We start from the raw sequence: 26,878 nt of genomic DNA on the forward strand, positions 1-26,878 counted from the left end.
AAAGTCAGAGACGTGACAGCGGTGGCGTCGGCGAGCGAGCGAGTGAGTGAGTGGCGTTTACCGGTTTGCACCTGAGCCTCAAAAACAGCTCGTCCAGAAAATCTTTCCATTAACGCCATTTTCTCCCAATGGCGACTTCATCTCCGGCCGGAACAGGATGATAATTCCTGAAAAATTACCACACAATGCAAAGAAGAAATGTCCTAATCCCTCAAACGCAATCACTGTTGCCTTTAAAGTTAACGACTTCGCACGCAGTGTGTTTCATTCATTAAATGGCACTTATAAAAGATGCATGCAGAACATGGAAGATTGCTCATTAGGAAACACACAAAGCCAAAGCACACAAGTTCCCGGATAAATTAATCATTTTTGAGTGTCTTCCTCGTGCTCACAGCCCGATGAAGCAGATCAAAGTCGCTCTCGCTCGGAGTTCGCACCTGAAGATTTCCCCCGTAATCCTTTAAATTACCAAGAAATTCGACGTATAATTGAGGTCCAATCTCTCGGGGAAGAATTAAAACAGTTTTTTTTATTTAGATGAGGAACCCCCAAGAGACAGATTTCTGATAAACTCGCATGATTACGGTGTGCCAACTCCAGCGCTGCATGTACACTGTGTGTGCTGTGAAGAAGAAAGATGCTGCTTGTACAAGACACAGTATGGGCGTTAAATATTAACGTGCCATACATAAAGCTTTCATCCACGGCCCCACCTGCACGCCTCACCTTGTTTCAACTGGAGTGTCTCTAAACATTTAAAATCAGGTTCTCACAGGAGTACAAGCCCACACTCACACTCACACACACACACACACTCACACACACAGTTTCTGCAATTAAGCTCAATCCAGCAACAGAGGAAGGACAAACAAATCAAGTAAAGTGGGTCAAAAGACTTGGAGGGAACAATGAAGACGCCTTTTGACCGTCAACCGCGCGTGTACTTGGAAAATAAACAATTCCATTAAGTGTTTAATTTCCCTTCCCCGCGCCGTCCTTTATTAACGTCATTACGGTCCCTTCAGCTGAAAACTGTTATTGGCTGCTGTAACTAAATGGCTCAGTTAGCTGAATTATAGTGAGCTGTCCACTTTCTCTCCTCCCAGGTCCCTGCCAGTGGGCTCACATCGGGATGACGCCGGTCAATAAAGCAATAATCTGTTGCTGGTTGCTCTGCGAAACACGCCATTTCAGCCCCGCGTCGAATAATGAAAAGGAGCGGGACGTCGGCGGGGAGAAACGACGCTGCCTTTCTGTCCCTTTGGCGAAGCCCCGACGACAAACTCAACAACATGTCGCGTGTTTTCTTTCCTCTTTAGTGCCGCTAACGCTGAGAATTTAGGCATTCATCTCTGTGCTGTGGAGATTCACCCATCTGCTCCGTTTATTCCCTCACATCCGTCCTCCATCCCTTTGACCACTTCTCCGAGGCGTCGTCCACAGCGTAACCTCGCAAGCCAATTAGAGAGCGCCGCCACCGGTCCGGTGTCTGCTGCGGCGACACCTGTGAACCCTGTTTACTCGAGTTGCATCAGGAAAGGGGTCACATGGCGCCTTCCAACCGGCGAAAGCTCCCATAATACTAGTTAGGACACAAACAAGCATCAAAACGCCTCTCTTCTCTATTCCATACCACACAGGCATCGGGACAAAGCGTGCACGTCTGGACATGAAAGAGGAATCTTTCCACATTGGAGAGAAGCAAAAAGCTGAAGGAGGAAGTGCGATAATGGTTGGATTATAATAACAGCTGCAATGGATGCCTCCGAAAAAGGTGAAATAAAGCCGGAAAAAAAAAGATGTTGAGCTACGGCCAGCAGCGAGACAAATGAATGCTCTCACTAAACCATAGATAGGCTGCACACACACAATTGATATACTTATTTAATATCAGCTTGGTGTGTTGGGGCCTCAGAGATATTGGCCGTGGTTAATGATGCCATGAATCCCGATTCAGAAAAGAAGAAAAAACACACCAGACATGTTTCTCCCTCCGCCTGGCCAGAAGCACACATACTTCTCACCGAGCGACGCCACTAATCCACGCGCCGATGTTGCGAGCCCGTTGTTTGTCTGCTGGGTGCCGCCCCTCCCCTCCCCCCACCACCACCCTCACTCTCTATCTCTGTTACCCCGTGCGGCGCTGGTGTCATTCCCGGGGAGAGGCGATGATTAAAAATCCTTCTGTCGCTATCTCGGCGGGGGGAGGGTGGGGGCCCCCATCGCGTTTTTGCGCCGCGACTCCTCGCCTCCGGTTTTTGCGAGCCAGACGCATTGTAACCGCGCATTCATCTAGCTGTCTCCACACCGCTGGCGGCAGACGGGTGGGCCACGCTCCCCGCTAAAGCCCCCCCCGATGCGTGACATTTGTCTTGGGAAGAGGAAATAAAAAATAAAAAAAAAAAGCGCAGACTGCGAGAGGGACCCTCTGGCTCCTGCGTGCAGCTATGAGAGGTGCTGATGAAGGTGATGAACACTTAAACATGAAGGGTGCAGGATGTGATTTGCTGGAGGCCCTCGGGCGGTCCACTTACAAAGACTAGATCCCATAACACGAAAACAGGCCGTACAAACTGGGAATAAAACATCCAGCCCAGGTAGTTTATTACTGCGTGACATTCAGGCATCAAGCTCTAATCACGGGTCAGTGTGAAAGGGCCACAACACAAAGGACCCATGCGTTATATCACACGTGAGTATGAGTATATATATATATATATATATATATATATATATATATATATATATATATATATATATATACACACACACACACTGCAGAACGCAGGATCTATTTGTGTGTAATTTTACCCTGAAAGGCAGCGTGTTCATGCGTCCACACGTCCACGTGTCGTGCTCTTTCTTTGTGATTAGAATTGAAAAAAAATTGCATCTCCCTCTGCACATTACAGGAGACAGCCAGATTTATATCCAGCCTCAAGCCGCGACGTTTTCTCGATTTAGTCCAGTCGCCATCCATCGACAGATTTCTCGTACGGCGCCCGCGACGAAGCTGCGCTTTTAAAAGAAGAGGGTAAAAAAAAAAAAAAGAGAAAAGACGCACACGGCGGGTTTTTAAAAAGGCCACGCTAATAACTTAATCACAAGCTGATCGCAGCCGCGGCGTCTCCCGCTGACCCCTCCGTCAGGCGTTGCCACGTGATGATTACCCAAGGATTGGAACCTGGCCTTTTCCTTTATTTGAGCGTATTCGGTTTAATTAGATTCCCAAGGCGGAGAAGAGACAAAGCTCGGTCCGTCCAGGCTCCTCTCAGCTGAGTGCCTGTCACATTCAGATGTCATACTCGCGTCGCTCCGAGAGGCAGGCCGTGTCACATCTTAAATACCCCCTTTAGATTGTAATTAATCCTCTCATTCAGGCACCTGGCGTTTTTCTACCAACAAAAAAATCTCTTGTTATTCCAGCCATCACGAGGCTCGCGAGCAGACATGCATGCTTAGCGGCGCTAATGTGCGCGGATAATTGTCTCTAAAGGACTTGCCATAACGCCACGGTGCACGGGGCTGGAGGCAGCTGTTCAAAGCTCCTTCAGCCCGCCATCAATTACGACGCGTCACCTTCAAACTAAACCACGAGGTATCAATCAATACAGATTACAAAACGCTGTCTTAACTTAGCGCCTTCGGGCGCGGCAACTTATGCATTTAGCCGACATTATATACCGCTTGCAAGTTATTGGAGCTATTTGGGATTAAGTACTTTTCCCCAAGGGCACCTTGTAGATTCAATTTGGGATTAAGAACCTGGAGTAAAGAGACTTGTTCGACGAGAGTATGACAGGATGCTACCAACCTAACACCGGGGTCACGCGCATCATCCTTTACCCGCACTCCCCCCCTCCCTCCTGACCATTAGCCCTCTGCCACTTAATCGCTATAGCGCAGTATTGCAGTGTGGAGCTCAGAGTGTATTTCAGCTCAGGCACTTTGTCAAAGTCACCCTCTTGCTATGGCCCAGGCGTGTGCTGCAAATGGGACTAATTAGTCGCTCGCAAAGACAGAAGAACGCTCATCCCACAACACTCAATCCTGGTCCGCTGTCTAAAAAGCTGGCGTCTCTCCCCCCGAGAGCGTCTTCTGTGAGATACATGGTATTGACAATATGTTCAAAACTAACCGTTAACACAAACAATGTGGCCCCTTTTGCAGCCGAGGCAGAAGGCGGACACACTGTGTAACACCTGCGGGGATTGTAATGCCGTTTAAAAACAGGACGAGGGCACTTTTTTTTAGAAGGAAGAAATACCTTGTTTCAATGCACTTAGCGGTTTTCATTAGCTTCTTGGTCCGGGACCAGCTCGAGGTAGTTAATGTTAGCTGACTTCATATATTGTGGCATTACTTAGTCAGTGAGTTGGCTTCGTGCCGCTTCTCTGCGTGTCTGTTTCACTCGTCCTCTCCTGTAATGTAGAAACACTTCAACGCTATTTACTGACTGACTCAATAAATAAGAGCAGTTCTGCGCGTCATTATCCGGTAACTTCCAGCGGACGATGGAAACGTTTGTCTTGTTATGCGACAAGTTACTTTTATGACGCCTATTCAAAAAATGGCATTGGCCTGTCTTTTGCTCACGTTACTACAAAGTGTGGAAATACTCCACAATAACAGTACTACATGCAAAATAAAGTAAAAACCCAAATATGTTAAAAGTAGCCAAAATAAAATAATTTTTTATGACGAATGATCATTTTTAGAAGGATCAAGACCTAAAGAATCAAAATCTGCAACGCAAATCAGAATAAAACAAAGCTTGTGGGTGTTTCGGAGGATTTATAGTCAAAAAACGGTGTTGTTTAATTCAAAAATGGTAAAATGACTTTTTTTTATGACGACACATTGAGATGTGTTTGTTAGGGATTATTACAGATTTGGTGAAACTTTACAGCAAGCTGACGGAGCCGCCGTAGAGTCAACGGAGTTCACGTACGTACTTTAATCATGTTTCACCCCAGGTGTATCTTCCCTCAAGGGGTTGCGGTATTGTAGCACTTTAAATGAAGTTAAACAACGATGTGATTCAGGCATAATTAAGGAAAAAACTAAACAATAAAAAATGTTTTGTCCGATAATAGGACGGTTACCATAGTGTTAATTTGTATTTTATATGGATGATCTAAGTCTTCCTGATGAGGAAACAATCAATTTGAACTCGGCTGGTTTCTGCTCTCAGTGATCGTACATTGGAGACGGCAAATAATACCGCATCGAAATTAACGTTAGCTAGCCAATTTGTTTTTATTATCGCATTTATACATTTTTTTTACATTGGAAATTTAGGTTTTGATAATCAGGCTTGAGTCGGACATGCCGGTTAAATTGAGCCGGATGATCGTATTACTGTAGGATAATACAGTCCACTTACAGTAGGCAATCATAACCCATCAAATCGTTTGAAATATCAACCTTGGGATTTAAAGAACCCACTTAGCGTAATGAAAAACACTTCAGCAACGGAGGCTGTGAAAGTATGAGCTCTGGTCATTGAGCTGAATGGCTCTAAGAAAAACATGATATGAGAGTATAATGGAGAGTTTATGGGGCAGACTTGCTGTTTGAGCATCACTTAAATAAATGCCTGCTCTCGCTCTAATTGGTATTGGTGTCATGAAGTCTAATTCGAGACTCGACGAAGGGTTCAAGTGTTCTCGCAAACTTTGTTAAAGATCATTGGAGAGCCAGAGGCGAGTGGTCAAGTTTCTGGCAGTCCCCGGTTTAGAAAATTAGCGCTCGGACACAAGGTGATGAATGAGGCCCCGTTTTAGTTCTCCGTGGTGATCATTCTAATTTAATTTTAAAATAAGAAATAGGATGAGTTGCTTTTGGATAATTTAATCCGATTTGAGAGCATGTTAAGTGCTGTTCTTTTCCCCGAACAGGTCAAATTAAATAAAGACAAATCGACCAAGAAAAAAACCCCACAAAAGTTGGAAAGGTTTGTAAAAGTTGATGACACAACAGGATCTTCTCAACAGGAAAACAGCAAAGCATTTTTTTTAATAGCATAAATGTTTCCCCAAGGAAGTTCTTCCTGAAAGGTAACTAAATTAAGACGAGGACGAAGCGAACCGTGTGAACACTTTCTAATATTTCTCTAATGATTACAGTTGTGTCTCGTACTTTTTCAGGGAGCAATATGGAGGGGTGGGGGGGGGGGGATTTTTTTGTATCTACAATGAAATCTATCAAAATAACAGTTTTAACCAACAGAGACCTTGAGACAGTAACAACGCCTGCAGGATTTCCCCCTTGATGCACAAGTTACTGTTCCATAAGCCGTGTTTTTACACTCGGCTGGTGTTCAGGTTGCTCTTGTCAAACAACACGTCTTCATGCATTTTGGCATCGACTCCCACGTGGAGTCACACCTCTCTGTCAGCCACCCATGCTCTCCATGTCTGACACCCATATCGCGTCTCACCACCGCGAGATCCAATCGTCTTCTAAGAGGACGGAAAGAGAGAGCCAAGTATAATCAGTCGTGGTCAGGAAGAGATGGGCGGCAGGAAGCCCAGGTGCTGGCGGGGACCCAAAGGCTGTGTCTGGATGCACATTCAGGTCTGTGTGTGTGTCTGTGTGTGTGTGTTTGCCTCTGGTTTGACAGGTTAATAAACTAGCCGTGGTCCTACAGAAAGAGTACCAAGCTGGGATTTATCTGTGAGCTTCAAGTTTAACGCTTAAAGCAACTTTGCAGTCCTAAACTAAAAAAAACAAAACTTTAGAAGACAGCATTTTCTTTGTTTTCTGCAAAGTGTGTTCTATAAATGCAATAATATGCCAAAGACATGGACGTGAAAGAAAAAGAAGGATCACCAGTCTGCATTTCCCCTTGGCCTTCTTGAGTAATTTAGCTCCTTTAAGCTCATTGTTTGTATAACCCTTATCTTCACCGGTTTGCTCTACTTCTCAGCACCGTTTCCAGATATAAATAAAATATAAAACCGAGTGCACACGACCGGTCCAGCATCCAACAGCACACAGATATGGCACCATAGCTCGTGAACACAGTGGATCATTCAGCCGCTAAATAGCAAACCACCTAAATGCTACCTGCTCAGTTCCAAACACTCCAGAGTTAGCAGCTAGCTGGTAAACATAGCAGCTGGTGAACATAGCAGCTGGTGAACATAGCTAGCTAACCAGCTAGCTGGTAAACATAGCGAGCTAACCAGCCAGCTGGTGAACATAGCGAACTAACCACCTAGCGGGTAAACATAGAGAGCTAACCAGCTAGCTGGTGAACATAGCGAACTAACCAGCTAGCTGGTGAACATAGCGAGCTAACCAGCTAGCTGGTGAACATAGCGAGCTAACCAGCTAGCTAGTAAACAAAGTGAAGCACTTAAAGCTCAAAGATCAAGATAATCCAAATCTAAGTCTGTTCATTAAGACCAACACGATGACTCTGGGGTCGGGCTGCTTTAGCAACATGCTCCCAGCAAATTATCAATAAAGATGAATGAAGATGGAAGTCTCGGGAATGTTCAGAAAATAAATGACTTATTAATTATTTAAGATCGTAAACCTCTCTACAAAATAAGATAGCCATCTGGCGTTATATATGGCCTGTCTAATAAGCAGCTAAACTCTGGATTATTAAAAAAGGTCTAGATTAACCAACATCCATGGATGTCAGGTGCTTGAATTATTTGCAGAAAAATATTAAATCCCAAATAAGTCGCGAGTTCCAACCCAAACTCATCTTAATGAAGGTGATCACAGCATTTTTTTTAATTACATTAATTGGCCTACAGAAGTTTTAGCTTCAAGCAGCCATGAAGAATCACTTAAAATCAAATATTTACATCCTTACAGAAGTCCCAGTGGAACCGTCGGAGCTTAAAGAGCATCCACGAGGAACTTTTTTTTTCATTAAGAGCGCGTAAAACATGTGAATGTTCGCCCCCAAAACACGTAGACACAGAAATGTGTCCTAATGAAAGCTTCAGCGGGAGGCTTCATTAGTCGAACGTCTCTCTAGAAAGTGAAAAACAACACAGAAATGCTGTACACCGCGCAGACTTCACAGATAAGTGTGCTGAAATTTGATGCTCACAACATCTTCTTCTCCTCAGACACCACATCCATTATACCAACGCAGTTTGAAGTCATTTCCTTTCTTGTGATATAAATAATAATTCCTCTCGAATGCTTTTACTTTCTTCCGGTGGTTAGGCTCATTGGATGTTTACAGTGAACCTCGCAGGTCACCGTGGAGTATTTGCTGTCGTGCATTCGCCTCATATCTCAGTGTGAGAAATACCCGACATGAATCCCTGCATTGCAGTGGCTCTCACCAGTTCATGAACTACATGCATAAAAATCCCGCCGCGTGTATATGCGTTGCTCCTGAAGCAGAGGATGAAACCTACGGGACGGCTCATATTTTTCAGTTTTCTCGCAAGATTGCTTTGCATGAAGTAGCCAAGCCTCGGCAGGGCAGCGGCTAATGAGCCAGCTATGAAGATGTAGCGAGGACTTCTCAGGATGAAACGCCCCACAAGTCAACAAACTACCTCACATCTTATCTCGCAGTTTATTTCAGCCCTTTTTTTTCTCCGGCTTCAGCTTTTCACCGTCTTTAACCGATGGCTGATTTGGTCGTCGGCTGCATTCTTTGAAACCCAGAGCTTGTTGATCGCAAAACAACTGAACAACAATTGATTGTGTTTTCATTGTCAGCATTAATGCAGTTAGTAAATGTACTCAAGTTGTATACGTAAGTACAACCCAGGTACTTCTGTGGAGTATTTCAATCATGCATTATATATACAGGTCCTCTAAAGAATTATTTTTGTTAGAAATATATATATAAAACTATATATTCACATTATTGATGCATAATACAATCCACAAATTGTATTTATGTCATTATATATATATATATATATATATATGTATATATATATATATATATATATATATGTATATATATATATATATATATATACATATATATACATATATATATATATATATATACATATATATACATATATATATATACATATATATACATATATATATATATATATATATATATATATATATATATATATATATATATATATATATAATGTTGCTAAAGATTAATCTGCACATCAGCATGTAAAAAATACTGCAACATTAAATATATGTACATTAATCATTAATCATGATAAAGAAGAACAAGAAAATAATACTTTTTTTTGAAACGTGCCATTCTTTTCAATGAGTATTTTTTTCAATAATGGTAATCCATTATCTATAACGGGTTTACAGCGCATAAAATCAGACCCAACTGTCCTCTCCGTCACCCAACTGTCGTTTGATTCAAATGAACAAACACAAATACAGTTCAAATGAGCCACATCTGTGCTTTAAATCACCACCATTTTGTCCCTACCTGTCTTGGGCTCCACTGAGAAGTAGGGCTGTCCGTGGACGATGCTGTAAATCACCCTGGCGCTGTTCCCGTACGTCGGGTCATCTGCATCTGTGGCGGCCACTTGCACCACCATAGTTCCTGTGGGAAGACAACCCTTCATTAGTTTCCAACACAGCATCCGGAAGCCAAAGTCAAACAGAGCTAAATGTGGAAACAGTCGTCGCATCATCAGAGCGCGTGACCAATTCTACTTGAAAGAGGGGAGAAAGCAATGAAATCGCAAACTTCTGAGGCGGTAAATAATCCCATTTGTCATTAGTCTTAACACATAATCTTGTCTTGTTTACTTTAGTTGTGTTTGGAGTTTCATTCTTGTGCAAATGCCTGAGTTTAAAGCACTTCGTCACCAGCGAAAGATCTGACATGTGCTGTGTTCTGGCTCTCGGCCTCAAACGAGCTGCTAAACAAATAACACTCTTGCAATCATTTTGCAGGGGATGCTGCAGCAGGATTAAAGTGTAACTCCGAGCCTTTGGAGATCATTTTCACTGCCATTGTTTCCACTTCCCTGCCGCTGATCAGTCAGCGGCAGCTTTTCCCGGTAACTTCAATCTGTTGATTCACATTCTGCAGCCAAATGGCTTCTGCAACCAATCTGTGCTCTTTTAAACTGGCACTTTTACCCTTACCCCCCCAAAAAAAAGAAATTATTATGTATCTCATATCCCACTGATCCCAGAACTTTTTTTTAAAGAGTCAAAAGAGTTTGAACTTGTCCTCCAGCGATGTCATAGGACGATAGTGTATCTTTGTGTTTTACTAATTAGGGCTCAATAAAATATCTGCAGATAAAAGACTGTTATGACACAAAGTTTTAGAAATAGGCACAGTTGGGAAAACATTTTTCCTTTCTTTTTTTCCCCCCTCCCTTTTTTCTTCACACTCATTATATAATTTTCCAGTAAAAATGGTTGGTAGCAGGCACAGATGGTAACCCATTCGGCGACTGATTTCAGGATCCGCAAACTGCTTCTGGAGAACATGTTGATCTGCAGAGAGGCGAATGTAACTAGGTAAACAAAATTTAAAAAAAAAACCTGAAAGCCAGAGCCAAGATAGCAGTTTTTGCTGCAAACACATCTTAAGCGCTCTTTGTTTAGGACGCTCTGTAGAAGGCGGGCGCTATTGTACACATTGCATTCAGAGCCCCTGGATTAGATGGAGGGATGTGGCTCTTTGTAAGAAGGGGGGACATTAATTCAACCAAAATAATGCACGTTATATGCATTTACTGAGCATGGAATCCATACAGCATAACATATGTAAGACAATCTCTTACATCATCAGCAATTGATGAAAACATACAACTCTTTTAACCTTTGGATACAAGTTTATAGTGAGCAGAGATCTTGTCATTTCTGCATTAATCTAAAAAGAAAAAGGTGAAAGCCAAACCCATTAAATACCTCCTGATTTAAAAAGCCCTAAATTACCAAACTAAGTATAGTTTAAGGGGTGTATGATTTGTATATAATTCAAACAGCCACTTAAAATATATCCTTTGTTAATGAATTAAACGGCTCTCAATGGGTGACCTTGGCTGTTAAATAAAGAAACCAATTAATGAAGTACCAATTCATGTGTTAATCAGTAGTATATAATGCACGTGCCCGTTAGCTTAAATGCTAACACGTCACCCTCCGCTGCCTTTAAGAGGTACTGAGCCGCGGTTACCGGCAGCAAGTTTGATTGACATGTGATGAGACAGGCGAACAGGAAATATGACATGTGCTGCACTCATTGCTGTGCAGTTATATCTCATACTTCTCAGGGAAAAAAAACCCCTGACATTAAACAGCGGAGTACAGCTGATAAAGTTATAAAACCCAAGATATAAAGTCTGATTTTGTTTTAGTGCCCTTTAGAGCCCCGAATCCCCCAAACCTCCTCCCGGCTTACAAGAAGGAAATTTGTTTTCAAACCCGACTGTGAACTCTGCTGACAACTGACAACTGTTTCTACAGTATTGTCCTCTCCCACTCTTCCTCCGAGGCAGAGGAGACATCAGACATGACTCCTTATGTGTTTTCTTTTAAACATACCGACTGAACGCGGTTGACGTGACTCGAGCTGACAGCCGCGGCTCGGCGAAGGTAGAGGCGGAGAAGCGTTTGAAGATTCCACGCAGGAGAAGAAAAAAAAACAACATATAATCAGAGAGGCAATCAAATTTCAATAGGTCGGTCATATTGCTGCGAATTAGCCTCGGTGCTCCATTTAATGGTTGCAGATTTTTAATGTCAAAGAATTGATGGCCGTCTTGATAGTGTATTGCTGTGGCGCGGGCCATTGTTTGGTGTGAGACTGTACGTCAGTGCTGGCCTTAAAGCTGACGCCTACCGAACACTTTGCAGCGGTGAAATCATCAACAAAAGCCATTGTTGAAATAACCTTGGAAATGAAAGAAGATGGAGAAGAAAAAAAAAACAGGCCTTTCCCAGTTTGACACATGAATGAATCGCTGCGGGAATATTTCACTTTAATGGCTATATAGCTGCACATATACCGAGCTATAATATCGTAGCATCTGACAGAAAGTGCTGTCCTGCAAGTTGGTGATATTTTTACTCTGAAGAAAACATCCTAATAAAAAGATCTCACTTTCTAACATGAGGTGGGTTTGTTTTTTTTTGAAGTGATCATGGAAATTGAAGATTAAAGTCCTTCTTTCTGACCGTAAAGCCAAATTAACAGGCTCTGGCTTGAACAATATAATAGGATGAAAAGAAAAAAAAGAAGCTCGGAGAAGCTGGAGAAGTTATCACCAGGCCGGTTGTGGGAGGCTGCCTAGATTATATCATCACCGCTTAGTCATGACAGCTTATATTACAGGTAGTTTAAAACACCAAGGTCAAAGGATGGCTGTGTGAAATAGAAGCAGCGCGACGGGGAAAAATCTCTATTACAGGTTGATAGTTAAAATCACTTGGCAGAGTGCTCTGCGGACGAGGCTGTAAATTAACATTCAACACGGACTGGTACGGAGCGCAGCTTTCAGAGGCTCTTTTCCCCTTTTTTCCCCTATACGGGTTGTCCAACAAACATCACGTTGAAACGGTATTGTCAGAATCAAAGGTAATCCCAATCCGAGTGAGCCGGTTGTAACAACAAAACAACAACAAAAAGGAAATTTGAATAGATTCTTTCTGCTCCACGAGGCTGTCATCCGCTACTCAATTTGCCCCGGCCGCGTCCCTTCAATATGTGTCCGTCTTCATTGACGTGATGGAGCTGATCTTCACGTTTTCTGCGTCTTTCCCCCCGCAGCTGCGCGCAAAACAGGTTTCCTAATCAATTCCGCATCTCGGGGTGAGCAACTGTCATCTGCCAGTAATGAAAATAAATGTGGCGTGCTCAAAAATGTGAACGGGAAGACAGGTATTCTTCAGCCTCGTACACACACACACACACACACGCACACACACACACAGAGGCTGCATCCGACTGTCAATATGCATTTTCTGAAGAACGCTCCATGTAAATTGCACGCGTCCTCAAATGAGAGGCCGTCTCCGGCATGCAGACGTACGTCAATAAAGGAGAGTCCACGTGAAGCCAAAGCTGTGGCTCTTAAATGGAATTGCAACATGCGTACATTATTTTAAAAAAATCTATTTTAAGATGATTAAAAGAGTCCATTTATGAGGACTAACTGCAACGCCTTCGTGAGGATTCAAAGACGCCATCGTTGATTCAGTTGATTGCTTTCGTGCACATTCACACCTGCTCCCTGTTGCTTCAGCGCTGCATTCACATTCATTTATTAGAGAAAACTAATGACAAAAGTTGCTAACTACCTGCTGTTTCGTATGTGTTTGTCAACATCCAAGGTACAGCCACTTTATTAGGTACAATCTCATACAACCGTTCTGCTATAAAGTCCACTTTTATGATGCCTTATAATGTTCGGTTCAATGACAAAAGGAAAATAAAAACACCCTACAATATAATGTGATCCAGTGTACCTGAGGCGGAAGAAGTACTCTTATCCTTTACCGTGGTAAAAATATAATGAAAACACTCCATTACAAGTAAAAGTGGGTCAGCATACAAAGTATTATCAGGAAAATACACAAAACATACGACAAGTAAAAGTAGTAATTGTGCAATGAAATGTTGCCTGGCGGCATTAACGTGTACGTAGCCATATATATATATATATATATATATATATATATATATATATATATATATATATATATATATATGATGCTCAAGGTTGTGCTAATTGTAACTCTTTTACATCCTGGTGTGTTCAATCTACAGCAATGCATCATATTTTATAAGATCATACGTAGCTCTAAAACTAGCGTTTTCCAGCTGATCCAATCGGCTTTTTTGAAATATTATTTGCGTATACATAGTTTTCACAGACAGGGAATGAATATGTGTAATCTGAAAAGTAACTGAAGCTGTGAGACAAATGTAGTGGAGAAAAAAAAGTCAGATATTTACCTCTGAGGTGGATATGAAGTAGCATGTAAAGTGCCGGACGTTCACTTTTGTAATTACGTCCAGTACAAAAGAGGAACTGAGCTACGAAGAGTAACTACATTCTGAGGAATAAACACTATACCACTGACAACTTTCCCAAAACGAAACCCTTTTTCATCGCCATTATTAACCGTCTGTCCCATCTTTGATCTCTGCGCTCGTGAATTAGACAGAAACCCTGACAGCTGCATACAGGACTGGCGAGTAGTAAATTCAAGCGCCGTGGCCTTGGGTTGACATTACATTCTCTCCGCTTGTAATGAGCCCTCAAACTGCTCCTATTGCCCCGCCGCTTTGCAGCAGGGGAGACAGAGAGAGAGAGAGAGAGAGAGAGAGAGAGAAAGAGAGAGAGAGAGAGGGAGAGAGAGAGACGAACCACCGTCACACCTCCAACTGTCCTCAAGCTCTCCTGCCTTTTATTTGACACCCCTCCCCCCCACCTCCCTCCCGCCGTGATTAAGACGAAAGCCTTCAGAGATCCCCGGGCCAAAAGGTCTCCGTGTGTGTGGACGAGCGTTGCCTCTAATTACTTTAATTAATTCAATTCATGATTTCCCCTCGAAATTGAACTCGTTCGTCAGCGGTGCAGAGAGCTGTGACCGGTAATGATTTAAAGACATCTATGAAGGCATCCTGGAGGACGGGGGGGTGCCCGCTCTTCGCCGCGCCGATGATTGCTCTGAGCAGGTATTTTACGCCAAAGGAAGGCGGCGGATTGTTCTCTCGACTCGCGATGAAGACCTTCTTACGAGCAAATAAAGTGGCGAGGGTGACCCCGGCGTCTCGGGCGCTCGTGGCGTGAACGCGTTCCCCCTCTCTGTGGTTGACGTACCGAGTTGCTGTCTTATCTCGGGTTGGACACGAGACTCCAAGCCCTTGTACTCTAATCCTCTGGTTCCTTAAGCCGGAGCTCTGTACCCCCCCGTTGACAGTCGGCTGTGTAATCCTTTAGAGATCTCCCTGCCTGTGCAGTAAGCAAAGCACTGCCTCCCTTGGAAAGACTCCCACTGCCACTGTGTGCCTGCCAGAAAATGTTCATTCGCACTTTGAAGGTTGTAAGAAAGCCAACAACACCTTTGTTTTCACTCATTTCCACCCGTGTGTGTGAGGTGACGCCGATATGCACAATGACCTTTTTAGTTCTTTGTGTTTATTGGTGTGCAAAAAAAAAAGAAAAGAAAGTGCAGCGCGCTTTCATCTGCAATGCTGGTAAAACCACAAAATTTAAAGTGGCTGTAATGAATAATTTTATATTGACACGCATGTGAAAGGGGTCGCGCTGAAATGATTAAGCCGCAGGGAACGATCCTCTGCAGTTTCCACCTCGGTGCAACGGAGCTTTATAGCATCTTTCATTGTTTAGTTTTTACTGGTCCTCAACTTTACTGTTCTGCTTCACTCTCACTGATTTTAAAAGGTTGCTCCCAGCTGCTGTTTTCAGCAAAAATAACATCTAAAAGCGTCTGTACACTAAACCTGCTCAGCAGCAAGCCGCAGACAGGCAGCGTTAACGACTCGCTGGTAAATATTAGTGGAGCGTTTAGCGGCTAAAGATATATTTCCCGGAGAAGTTGCTGGTGATCAAAAGAAGAGAGTGAATATCGGAAAGAACATCTACAGATGTCACATGTACAGAAATACAGCTGAAAGTGAAAGCTAACGGTAAAGTTTGTGCTAACACTTGTGCTTAAAGTTGACAGTATGCCAGTGTTGTTTTCACAGCTTGTTCGTGTTACCTCAGGTGTGGCAAAAATAGATCTAATCAATCATTATTACAAGTTTAAAAAGTAATTGAACACCTACTTTAGCTTTATATTCTCGAAAAAATGCATTCAGATTGAAACATCCCTCCCCATGTTCCTTCTAGTTATCACAGACCCACTAACACACTTTCATTCTCTCCTTTTAAATTACAGCGAGCGTTATGAACATAGACACTTTTTTTTTTTTTTTACTTCTGTGTGGCAACAACACAGATTTTTGATAAATTTATGTGGAAAAAAGGCAAAAAAATACCTGCTATTCAGTTCACCCCATCGACTGGTACCAGTATATGTTCATAGTCAAACAAATTGTAATTCAATAACTCAAAAAAGGTGCACAGTCTTAGACATACTGGCTGAATGATGCCTGTTGTGCCTTATCGCACATATTTGAACAACGTTACGTTGATTGTGTAAACTGACTAAACTACATCCACTTCTACTCGAGGGCTGATTGCTCGCTCCCATCCTGATCATAAATTATTATTCAGGCTGCAGATTGAAGCGCCTGACAATTCCTTTTTGTTCATGACCAAGGTACAGTATCAAATATAGACTTATTTATTTTCCTCTCTGGGAATGTATTGTCATTGCAAATTGATGCATTTAAAACATGTCAAGAATTAATAATTGACGGAGAAGAATAATAAATACAATGTATGAGTCACCCAAAGGATCAAAAGTGTGTTTTTTTTTTTACAAATCAAGTGAACTGCAATATACCACATATCACCCTCTTTCTGTCAATTGACTCCCAAGTTCAAACCTGCCTCCGTCCCATCACTCATAGCTCACTTGTGATTAGACCACAGCTCCCAGCATGCCTGGGAGCGCCTTGAGAACCCTTGGGAGGAGCTGGAGGAAGTTAAGGATGCCTGTGCGGCTGTGTCTAATGGATAGATAGAAATGTATTTGTCTGGATCAGACATCTTTCAGAGACATTTTTCAGCAGAATGGTCCCTGTACGTCACGGGCAAGTATGAACTCCGAGCCCAATTTGCAGAAAACATGCCCATGGCCTGCAAGCATGATTCAGACCTGAAGTTTGCTCGAGTCACTTTTTAAACATGCGTCACTCACCAACATTTCTAAGCCTAGAGCGGGCGTATGTTCGGCCATAAATATGTAAATGTAGGTACACCAGACTTACTTAAAGAAACCACAAAATAGCATTTTTTGCAGCATTTGATGCTCAGCAGCATCCATTGCTTCTTGAGCAGAATGTAGCGTAAATAGCATGTATTAATAACCTGGAAAAGATTAAAAACAACAATGACAAACCTTTAAAAACAACCTTCATGAAACTATCATGGTGTATCAATATAGACGTCACACTCTCTCTCTCTCTCTCTCTCTCTCTCTCTCTCTCTCTCTCTCTCTCTCTCTCTCTCTCTGTGTTTCTTACACACCTGCTAAGCTGAAAAGCCTCAGGATGTTGTTGTGGCTCATTTGCATTTACCAGCATTTGGAGCTGGAGCGTGACCCGTTCGAAACCTTGGAGGAAATCTTGACCATGCAGCAGGAAGGCAGCATGTTAAAAGGCAGGGTCTGATATGATGGCTTCCTCCAGGACTGCATTTAAAACAGACAGATAAAAGAAATATCTGCTGTGATAAATGCTAATGCGATGAACGGAATTGGAGCCGCTGAGTCCTTTCGACAGCTACAGCTGTATAATGTTTCAAACCATGGAGGCGCTCTGTGAGTGGCAATTTCGGTCGTGTTGCTAACAAATATTGAATAGATTGCTATGAAATGTTGCACCGACATTCAAGGTACCAAAACATTATAATCATTTTAGTTTGACATTTGAGGTTTGTTTGTTGTGCCTTTGCCGATCATCTGACTTTATCTTGGATACGCAATTTGAATTTGAATACTTCTAATATAATAGCGCTGCCATTAGCCGCAGCTGTAGTTTGTGTTTACTACCAATTAGCTAGAATAAGATAGTGAATATGGCAACCATTAAATATTAGCATGACGTCAGCACTTAATTGAACACACTTCTGTACCTGTACAGCTTCACATAGCTGCTAGCATGGCTGTAAACTTTTGTTATCTATTAACTATGATCATCTGACCCTTTGCTAAGTCATCATAGCAAATAGCATCGGCTAGCTAACTGCTTCTAAATATACCCTTTCTGAATTGTTATGTTTCTATGTACAAACCTGTGGAGCTAACATTAGCAGAGTACGTTAGCAGATCCTGAAACAGCGTTAGCACGTCATTGCTCTGCAAGCTGCTGAAGGTACACTGGATGTAAACACATGCTGCTTTTGCTTTGTATGATTGTACCAGTGGATGAAGACCTACACAACTTCACAGGAACAGTTGTGGGGTTTAATTGTATTGTCTTCTGTCAGGATTGACAGGTTTTACGCGGTGATATGTCGGCTTTAGCTTCTACCTTCATCTTTTTAACCTGTTTTCACTGCTCGATCAGTTTGACATCCTGAGGAAAATTATATCCTTGAGACGCATATTGAAGACGTCTCTGTCTGCTTCTCTCTGAAAGTGCTTTTTAATTTTTTTAAAAATGTATTCGTTGAAAGAGTAAGAACAATTTGTGACAGCATGGGCTCCTTGGTAGGTGCAAGGCTTAGCAAAGGGTGAATTTTAAGATAGAATAGAAGGTAGATAAGAAATGTCTGTTAGCTAAATGTAAGCAAAGTGTTTCATACAACACATTTTGTTGATGTCAATTCAATAGTCCCAATAAAACTGATACATTTATAGTTTAATATTTAAAGACCTAGCCCATAAACTGAAAAGAAAGACCTTGCTGGTCATCTAGAGGTGCTTTCAGCCACTGTGCTCTATATTTGTTCGTCATTGCTTGTGATTAGATTTTTGCTAGCTTCAAACACAGATTTTTTCCTTTTAATATTTTACTCTCAATATATTTTGTGAAGCCCTTTTGAATCTCTAAATGTGCTACATGAATGAAATGCCTTGTCGAACGTTCCAAGAGAGAGCTTGAGACAAACAGTTCAATGTTTGTACACCATCAAACTGAAATGAAGGTTTTTTAAAAGCTCAAAGACCTCAAGAGGTAAAGAGTACTACTAAGTGCTTATTTATGAACAAACAGTATTCCTGAAAAGAAGAAAGAAGACGATAAACCTGCATGTTCTGGCTAAAGGATGTCAAAAATCAAAGTTTAACTGGAACCTCAGTTGACATGGAGCTCAACTCCTGCACGAGAACACGCTCATGCAGTTAAATTTGGCCCAATGTGATTAGTGCATATTGAGAGTTACAAAGCGAACACGCTGGATTCAAATTAATATTGCAAACTTCCTCGATTCCCCCCCATGACCTAAAGACTGAGAGAGATGAAGACAAATTCAGCGAGGTGGAAAATTATCTAATGCAAATGTCGGAGCGAGGGCAAGTCAAAGAGAAAGTGAAAGTATGAGAGTCGGTAAAAAGAAAAGTAAATGACTGGAAAAGGGGGAAGATATACAAGGGGGAACTATATGGGATTATACATAAGGCTATAAGGGAGGCTTACCTAAGGGGGACATCTCTGGTACTCCAGCCAAGTACGGCCCATCTAGAAACTTGGGCTCATTATCGTTGATGTCCTGGACCTTGACCACGAATTCGGACCGGGGCTCCACGGGTATGTTGGTGACTCGGTCCACGGCTTGAGCTTGGAGCGTGTAGTAGGCCTGCGCCTCTCGATCGAGGCGCTTCGTGGCGTGGATGTCCCCCGTGTTCTCATCAATGGTGAAGATGGAGGAAGAGCCCTCGCCGGTTAACACATACTTCACCTTGCCGTCCCCTTTGTCCACATCTGAGTGTAGCTGGAGGGGAAAGAACATTGGATTAAGGCGGATATATAAGGAATCTACTGGAGAAAGAAATCCCTTGAATATTTTAAGTGTTCTTTGAGTCATGATGGATTGATTTAGTCAGGACATGTTACGTTATCAATTCAGTGATAACAAGCTAAATTGATGAAACTGGAATGTGAACTTTAACATATTTTCGAACATTTCATGTCACTTGCAAAGTATAAATATATCATATTATATAACTATTTGTAAAATATGCAAATCCTGTTTGAAATATGTATCTACACCATGTGAATTTCCCTGCTCATATGTCCAGCAAGCACGCGCACACAATACAAGCAAATAGACATCATGTTTATTGGACAAACATACGAATCAGATCAAAACATGCCGCAATTATGCATGAAATAATTTGTTCTACAAAACAATAGAATGAAATGAGATGGTGGCACTCGCTGCAATGTCACAGTAACTTGCTTACTAATGAAATAGCCATTACAGAAGATGAAAAGTGGCCTTTTTTCATTAAAACCGTCCAGAAATAACAAATGACCATTCACCAAATGCAACTCAATAACATATTTTTGTCTAGGAAGCTGTAATTTGGAACATCAATATGCAATGTTTCCTCATATGCCAAAAAACATGTTGCCAAAGATTCGTTACAACGCTTTTAAAAAGGCGCTCTTGGAAATGTTTCATGCAAAAATATACTTCTGCCGCGGGGACACACAATGTTAACCTAGTCTTTGGCATCTTTTTAAATGAATCTGATGTCAGGTGTCAATGCTTCTTTTCGCCCACAGATAGTCAAATATTCAAAAAGCCTTTTAAATAGCCGTGAAAGAAGTTCCTGTGCTGCATGTTGTGCTTCTTTTCAACCATGTTTTGCCCCCTTGGAATAGAAGGAGGTCGTGGTTTGGTAGACGTGCAATTTCTCATAGGACAAATCTCTTTGATATGACATCTAATTATCAAAATTGACGACTTTTTTTCCCCAACAGTTCACTCTTGTTTCCATCAATCCATCCTGTTGATAGCAAAAAACGATTCCACAGGTTTTTGCCCCCTGAGAATCAAAAGCAAGACCTAAGGCCACGCTGTCAGATCCTTTTTCACCCCCCCCCCCCCCCCCCACCCCGTCTGGAACGATCGGCACACCAAATGACATTTGAAATGCATCTTTTTTAGCTGAAAGCATGCAGGCTTCCACTATGAAGTCTGAGTTGGGCTCCTTGAAGTATCTCAAATATTAATAGGAGTTGTGTTAATGTTCGACAAACAGACACACAGGTCTACAAAGAAGTCAGACGAGCTACATTTCTAGCATTGAACCCGCGCGCCGACTACAACACCGTGAGTGTCGAGATGACTTCAAGACCCCTCCTCAAAGTACAACTCCAACGAAAATAATCCTTGAGCAACTCTAAAGAAAGAACACTCGGAGCCTTTTGGAGCGTTAAAAAAATCACCATGACAAGTAAGCAACCCTGAATAATCTCGTTTGAAGTCGAACGCCGCGCGACTGCCACCGACCCCTTCGACGTCTCGCTATCAAAGCCGTCACAGGAACCGGCTTGTATCTTAGAGGAAGGCCATTGTTGGGGTTTTAAAGATGGACAGACAGACCTTTTTTTTAACTGTCAGCGTTTAGTAGAGTGTGTATTTATGTCTTCACTCTATCACCTCCAACATGACAATTAACGGCACGCAGAGCAAGCTTTTAGTGGGTTTTCTTTCAATTATAAGTGTGCAGATAAAAAAAAAGCTTCAATTGAACCTGTAATTTCAACACCTCAACAGTGTCCTCGATCTTCCAAGGTGTTTTGCAACTGACGGCGTAGAAATCCATAAAAAATCAGGAAGAGGCCGGTGTGAGTATATCAATCTGTGGGTTTGTTAAAAAGGCTATTTTCAGATAATTGTGTTTCCTTCTCATTACAAGCCACGCTTTTTCTGGCCAAGACGGGTTCTGTGTCAAGTACACCAACAGTGTAGTCCACATTTCCCATGATGCAAACCACAGCGCGACTGTTTTTATAGTCTCAAGTCCAACAGGAGATCATCCTTTAATGACAGCAGAGACATTTTAGTCAGATTTTTGGAAAGCCTGGCTTGGACGAAGCACTTCTGTGGCTTTCTGAAACTGACATTTGGACATTTGAACATAGCCGTTTGGAACAACTATAAACACGTTTGATTCCTGACGTGGTCAGACAACATGTCCTACACACTAGCTTTGAACGAGCATGACCCGACCCTGATGTAAATAAACTGGAGATTCTCTGCAGGCCCGCTCTTTGAAACTCTGCGGATCAAATTAACAGACGTGATTGGTTCGGATTGGAAACACAGCTCTCACATATTTCAGGACAGAAACTTTCCAACATGAAGTTCCTGTGAAGATCAAACATGCAATTTTCCAATAAAACATCTGGTAATAATGAGCTCAACCTCAGCCAACGTTAAAAGCACAAAATGTCTTTTCATCAATGATTATTTAGTGAATTCCATTTATTTTCCTACAAATTTTAACATTACTGAGGAAAAAATGTATCTTAAAATGTAAGGCGAAGCTTTTTAAAACATGCAAACAAAGGTTTTGTGTCTTATTGCAGACAGGCTTTTAGATTACCAAAGCTGCACTTTGAGTAAAAAGACTTCTGTCGCGGTTGAGGCCCGGTAGCTAAAGTCCGGCTTATCAAAGAGGACGTCCTGAGACTTCTCCCTGGCTGTGCTTCAAGACCACGTCCTTGAAAATAACAAACGGCAAGCAGGGAGACGGGAAAGGCCGAGACCGAGCTCGCCGAAACATCATCATTTGGATGATCTTCGGCGTATTCCTCTAACGCTGCTCGAGCCCCCCGCTTGAGGTCAGTAGCCAACTATCGCTGATGAAAAGCTGTCGGGGTAAAGGCCCGACTTCCACCGTCGTCTGAAGGTTTGTCAAAAACCTCTTTGATTTTACCCTCCTTACCACACCTGAGCCCCTGCTCAAGACCACAAGAAGCAGTTTTACTGTGTGCCGTGGAGAGTTTGAAAAAGGGAGAAATTTGAAGTTTATAAAAAAAAAAATCTTTTTCCGTCAAAATGGAAGAAAATATGTCCTGCAACGTTTCCAGTGAAGTAGTAGTAGCCTCGCCTGTAAACAACAGCCAATAATGAGGCTTTTTTTTCATATCACAGTGCACACTCCCGCAGTAATATTGTTGAAACTCTTTCTTCAATTTGTCTGTAAATGTCAACAGCTCATTATCAGATAAATAACAGTGGTATTTCAGGTCTGTGCTGCGGGGGGGAGGGGAATGATTAGGTCAATATTATATCGCTGGCGCTGAAGGCGTACATGCTGAACAGTGGATACAACACCAAAGGTCTTAAATTAATGGCATCCATCAGCGCGGGCTGATGGATGCCGCGTTCGGGCGCCGGGGTGATTGCATTGGTCGTGTCCTCGAGGCCTGAGCGCGTCTCCGCCGCCTCTCGTATGGCGGTGTTTGTCCTCTTGTCTCCGGGCTGTCAGGAGCAAACTTTGAGGTGAACTATCAGCCGTGGAGAAAAGTCAACATTTAATCTGGAGGAAGCCAACCGTGGCGAATGCCGCGGACGAGGACGACCGAGCCGACAGGTCACAAAGCGAGCCAGCGAGCTCGGAAAGGGGTCAAAGGTCAAGCACCCTGTGTGGTCATTTCCGTGAACTGTTTGCTCCGTTTCCCCGTTCAACAAGCCGCCACACATCGCATCTCTGAAGGGCTGTGTAAGGTATGTGTAGCTGTGTGTATATGTGTAGCGTGGCTATTATTAAAAGTGTACACCTCCCTCTCTCATTAATCTAAACCCAGAGGTTCTCAAACTTTTTCTGTCACGGTTTACTTTGGAGGAAGCAAAATGTTCGGGCCCCACCGTCCCAACAACATGGGAACAAAATGGTCCAACTTTTTGAGACTCCGCCATCCGTGCTTTTTTAATTAATAGTTTAAAGATTAACAAGTTAATGAATTAAAATCCCTTTCAGGTAAACCAGATTGCTCCATCTGACAAAAACTGATAACATGTGCAATTACTTTGTTAAAAATATGCAAATAAAGTTATATATGTGCAAAAAATAACTCGTATTTGACAAAAAAGATGACCAAGGAAGCCGGTTGGATCCCTGTTTTCTCCCCATAGTTTCATATTGAAGTGTCCTTGAGCAAGACACTGAAGCCCCAGAGCTTCGCAGCAGCACAAAGCTCCTGAATTACTAAGGATGGTACAATGCAGAGAATAATTCCCCCACTGTGGGATTAATAAAGAAAGCTTTAAAAAAAAGAAGACAAAATCTGCATTTCCCCACCTGTAATACCTCCGCGCCCCACTAGAGGGTCACGCCCCACAGTTTGAGAACCATTTGAAGACCGTCGCTGCTCATTTTCAGGCGCTATTTGAACTTTTACTCACCGCCATAGTTGCTTCACTTGCAGAATAAAGAAAAAAATGTAAAGCCTCTTCTGTAATTCTTGTCTCCGCTTCCCTTGAGGTGGGTGTAACGCAGCGTGCGGCACGGCGGTGTAGCTCAAAGGCACTCGCGAGGGAGAGAGGGGGGGGGGTTGGAATCTGAACACGAACCCTTCTGAAATCAGTGCTGACACTTATCGTCACTTTGTATGCAGACGGGTCTCCGGGGACCAGCCTGTTAGCTCTGTGTTTGCTTGTTTACCTTGTAGCGAGGGGGAAAGAAAAAAGCATAAGAAGAACCCATAACAACTCAGAGAAACATGCTCGTCCTATCACCGGCTCTGCACAATGTGCCCAAATTGTTCTTCGTGCAATTCTACGCTACATGAGAAATCCTGTTGGAAAGTGTGCAGTTCTATTTAGTTCCTCTTTACGCCCATTTTTTGTTGGCTTGGCACATGGTGCAACACAGCGAGTGGGAAAAGTATAAATAAATATGAAAATACGCTCAAACCTCCAAGATGTACGTTGCAGGCTTTTGTATTTGCACCTCCCTTGAGGAGAGTACAAATTCCCCTATTCAACGGACTGTGCTCGATCCAAAATGGATACAGGAGTTCATACCTGCAGGCAACCTGTGAGCAACGCTGGATCCGGTGCGCGCCGAAGCTGTTCAAGGGCCCTCAATCAACAAATCGCCCTCGAGATATTTTGCGGTGCAGTTCTCAATGTCGGGGGCTTATAAACGGGGGTCTCTACGAGCAAGGCAGTTTCACAAACCACCTAAAAATACAATGTGACGCACGGGCGACTGCACCCTGACATTGTTTCCTGGCAAAGAAAAAAAAAAAACCCTTGCACATAACAAGCCTTCCCTCTGTGTAAATCACACGCTGTATAATGTTATCCAGTACAACAGATATCATAAATTTGCCAGCGAATAAACGTTATGATACAGGACCGACGCAATAAAACATAAAGGAGGACGAGAGGACGGGGTTAAGAAGGGTCAGCGCCGCATAAAAGAGCTGAGGATGTCGACGGGGGCTTCGGTGGGGGGGGGAGGAGGCAGCTGTTACCGACATGCTCGGCTTTTCATCTATTCACTCGGCCATGTTCTGGGGGGAGTGCAGCCGTGGCGCTGTGCTCTCTGACAAGAGGCTCAGCCGCTTCCCCTCTTTCACTTCGAGTCGGGGCGCCGGGGGAATTAGCGATCGCCATGGAGAGGCCGTTAGCTAGCGCGCGGCGGGGGGGCAGATGCATGGGACCCGAGCGGCTCGTAGCCATACTCCTTAAATGCAGCAAATTATGTCTTTGTGTGGTCAACTGCAGGTCCCTCCGCCATTATCCTTCATGTTCTTTGTGTTATGTTGCATAATACGTATAGGGGTCGCTTTTGAATATTTATTCTGATGCTTTTCTATGTAATTATTTTGTTTTTTTACATGTGCATACTTGCTTTGTCGCCTGATCTCTTTCATTGATTTCCTCTGTTATACATATGTACAGCACTTTGCAACGCCTTCTAAAGCGCATGTATAGTAGTTATTATCGTAAGTGTATGTTTTTGTAAGGTGTTGAATTTAAATTGTAAAGCTTTCGACAATGCGTGTTCGTGTGTTGTGTCTGATTGTATCGCAGGCATGAAAACGGGTCAGGGGTAAAAAAAAGAAGAAAAAAAAGGGAGCGCTGGACTTCAGCCAAGTCAGAAAATTGTCATGGCCTCCTTACTAAGTATTATGCAAGCCATTTCATGCCAGCATGTCACTGGGTCTAACACCGACGAGGGGGGATGGGAATTGACGACAACTAATAGAGGACAAGTCAGTAAATACTTGTCATGCGTTATATTGCATTGCATATAATGTGTGCTGGTCAACTTGTCTAAAATCCATTTTAGACTAGATTTTTACCAGCGTACTTTGAAGTCAAAATGCGTATCCGCTACGCAAATTGCGTACAGGTTGGCAGGTCTGCTTATTGCTAGAACGGACCACTTTACCTTCTGCCTTGTCAGTCCCCTCACCTCAAAATCTACCTTCCTCAAAAACGGTAGCGTTAGTTAATAATGTTCCACCGGAGCGTTAGCTAGCAGGCTAACGTTGCGTTCTCGCCTGCTGTGTTCAATGACTCAATTCATCAAGCTGTAGCTAACGTTAGCTAATAATGTTCCACTGGAGCGTTAGCTAGCAGGCTAACGTTGCGTTCTCGCCTGCTGTGTTCAATGACTCAATCCATCAAGCTGTAGCTAACGTTAGCTAATAATGTTCCACTGGAGCGTTAGCTAGCAGGCTAACGTTGCGTCCTCTTCTGCTGTGTTTAATGACTCAATTCATCAAGCTGTAGCTAACGTTAGCTAATAATGTTCCACTGGAGCTTTAGCTAGCTGGCTAACGTTGCGTTCTCGCCTGCTGTGTTTAAAGACTCAATCCATCAAGCTGTAGCTAACGTTAGCTAAGTCTATGTCAACAGAGCTCCTGCGAAGCAGGTCGAGACTTTGTTTTCGAAAATGTGCATTATTGTCATATTCAATGCACCAAAACCCTAAAGGAAATGCCGTGACTGCGTGTACTGGTTTAGATTATATGAAATGGAGTCGTTGAGATAAGGTAGATTCAAGCATAAATACATAGAGTTTATAAAAAAACATAAACCTCTCTGCAATTTGTGGAGCAATTTAAGATATTTACTGACACTGAGGATTCTCTCCAACAAAGCTCCATTTATTCTTCTGAGCAGTATTGTTTTTGGACTCATTTGCAGTTAATCAGTCTATTTTCCCAAAATAACTGTAAGTTATTTACTCCGCCAGATGAAAACCTTCTCAAGCACAAAGATATTGAACGCTGGTGGAGGGCGTGTTTTCTGTTGTTTTTTTTTTGCTGAACTCCCTTAAGTATCTGAGGTTCATATGTCACCTGAAGCGA

At 42.7% G+C, this 26,878-nt stretch overlaps 1 protein-coding gene across 1 annotated transcript in view; it reads right to left on the reverse strand.

Moving 5' to 3' along the window:
- Nucleotides 1–26,878, reverse strand: part of LOC137788708 (cadherin-7-like) — an 89,427-nt gene that overhangs the window by 31,030 nt on the left and 31,519 nt on the right. Inside the window, exons 3-4 of the mRNA XM_068581734.1 lie at nt 19,229–19,523; nt 9,410–9,529 (exon numbers count right to left, since the gene is read on the reverse strand). Of these exons, the coding sequence (XP_068437835.1) occupies nt 9,410–9,529; nt 19,229–19,523 (415 nt within the window). The remainder of the gene's footprint in view (nt 1–9,409; nt 9,530–19,228; nt 19,524–26,878) is intronic.

Source organism: Clinocottus analis, unplaced genomic scaffold, assembly GCF_023055335.1.
Source record: "Clinocottus analis isolate CAN_PGR_092001 unplaced genomic scaffold, fCliAna1.0.p SCAF_18, whole genome shotgun sequence".
Taxonomy (NCBI): domain Eukaryota; kingdom Metazoa; phylum Chordata; class Actinopteri; order Perciformes; family Cottidae; genus Clinocottus; species Clinocottus analis.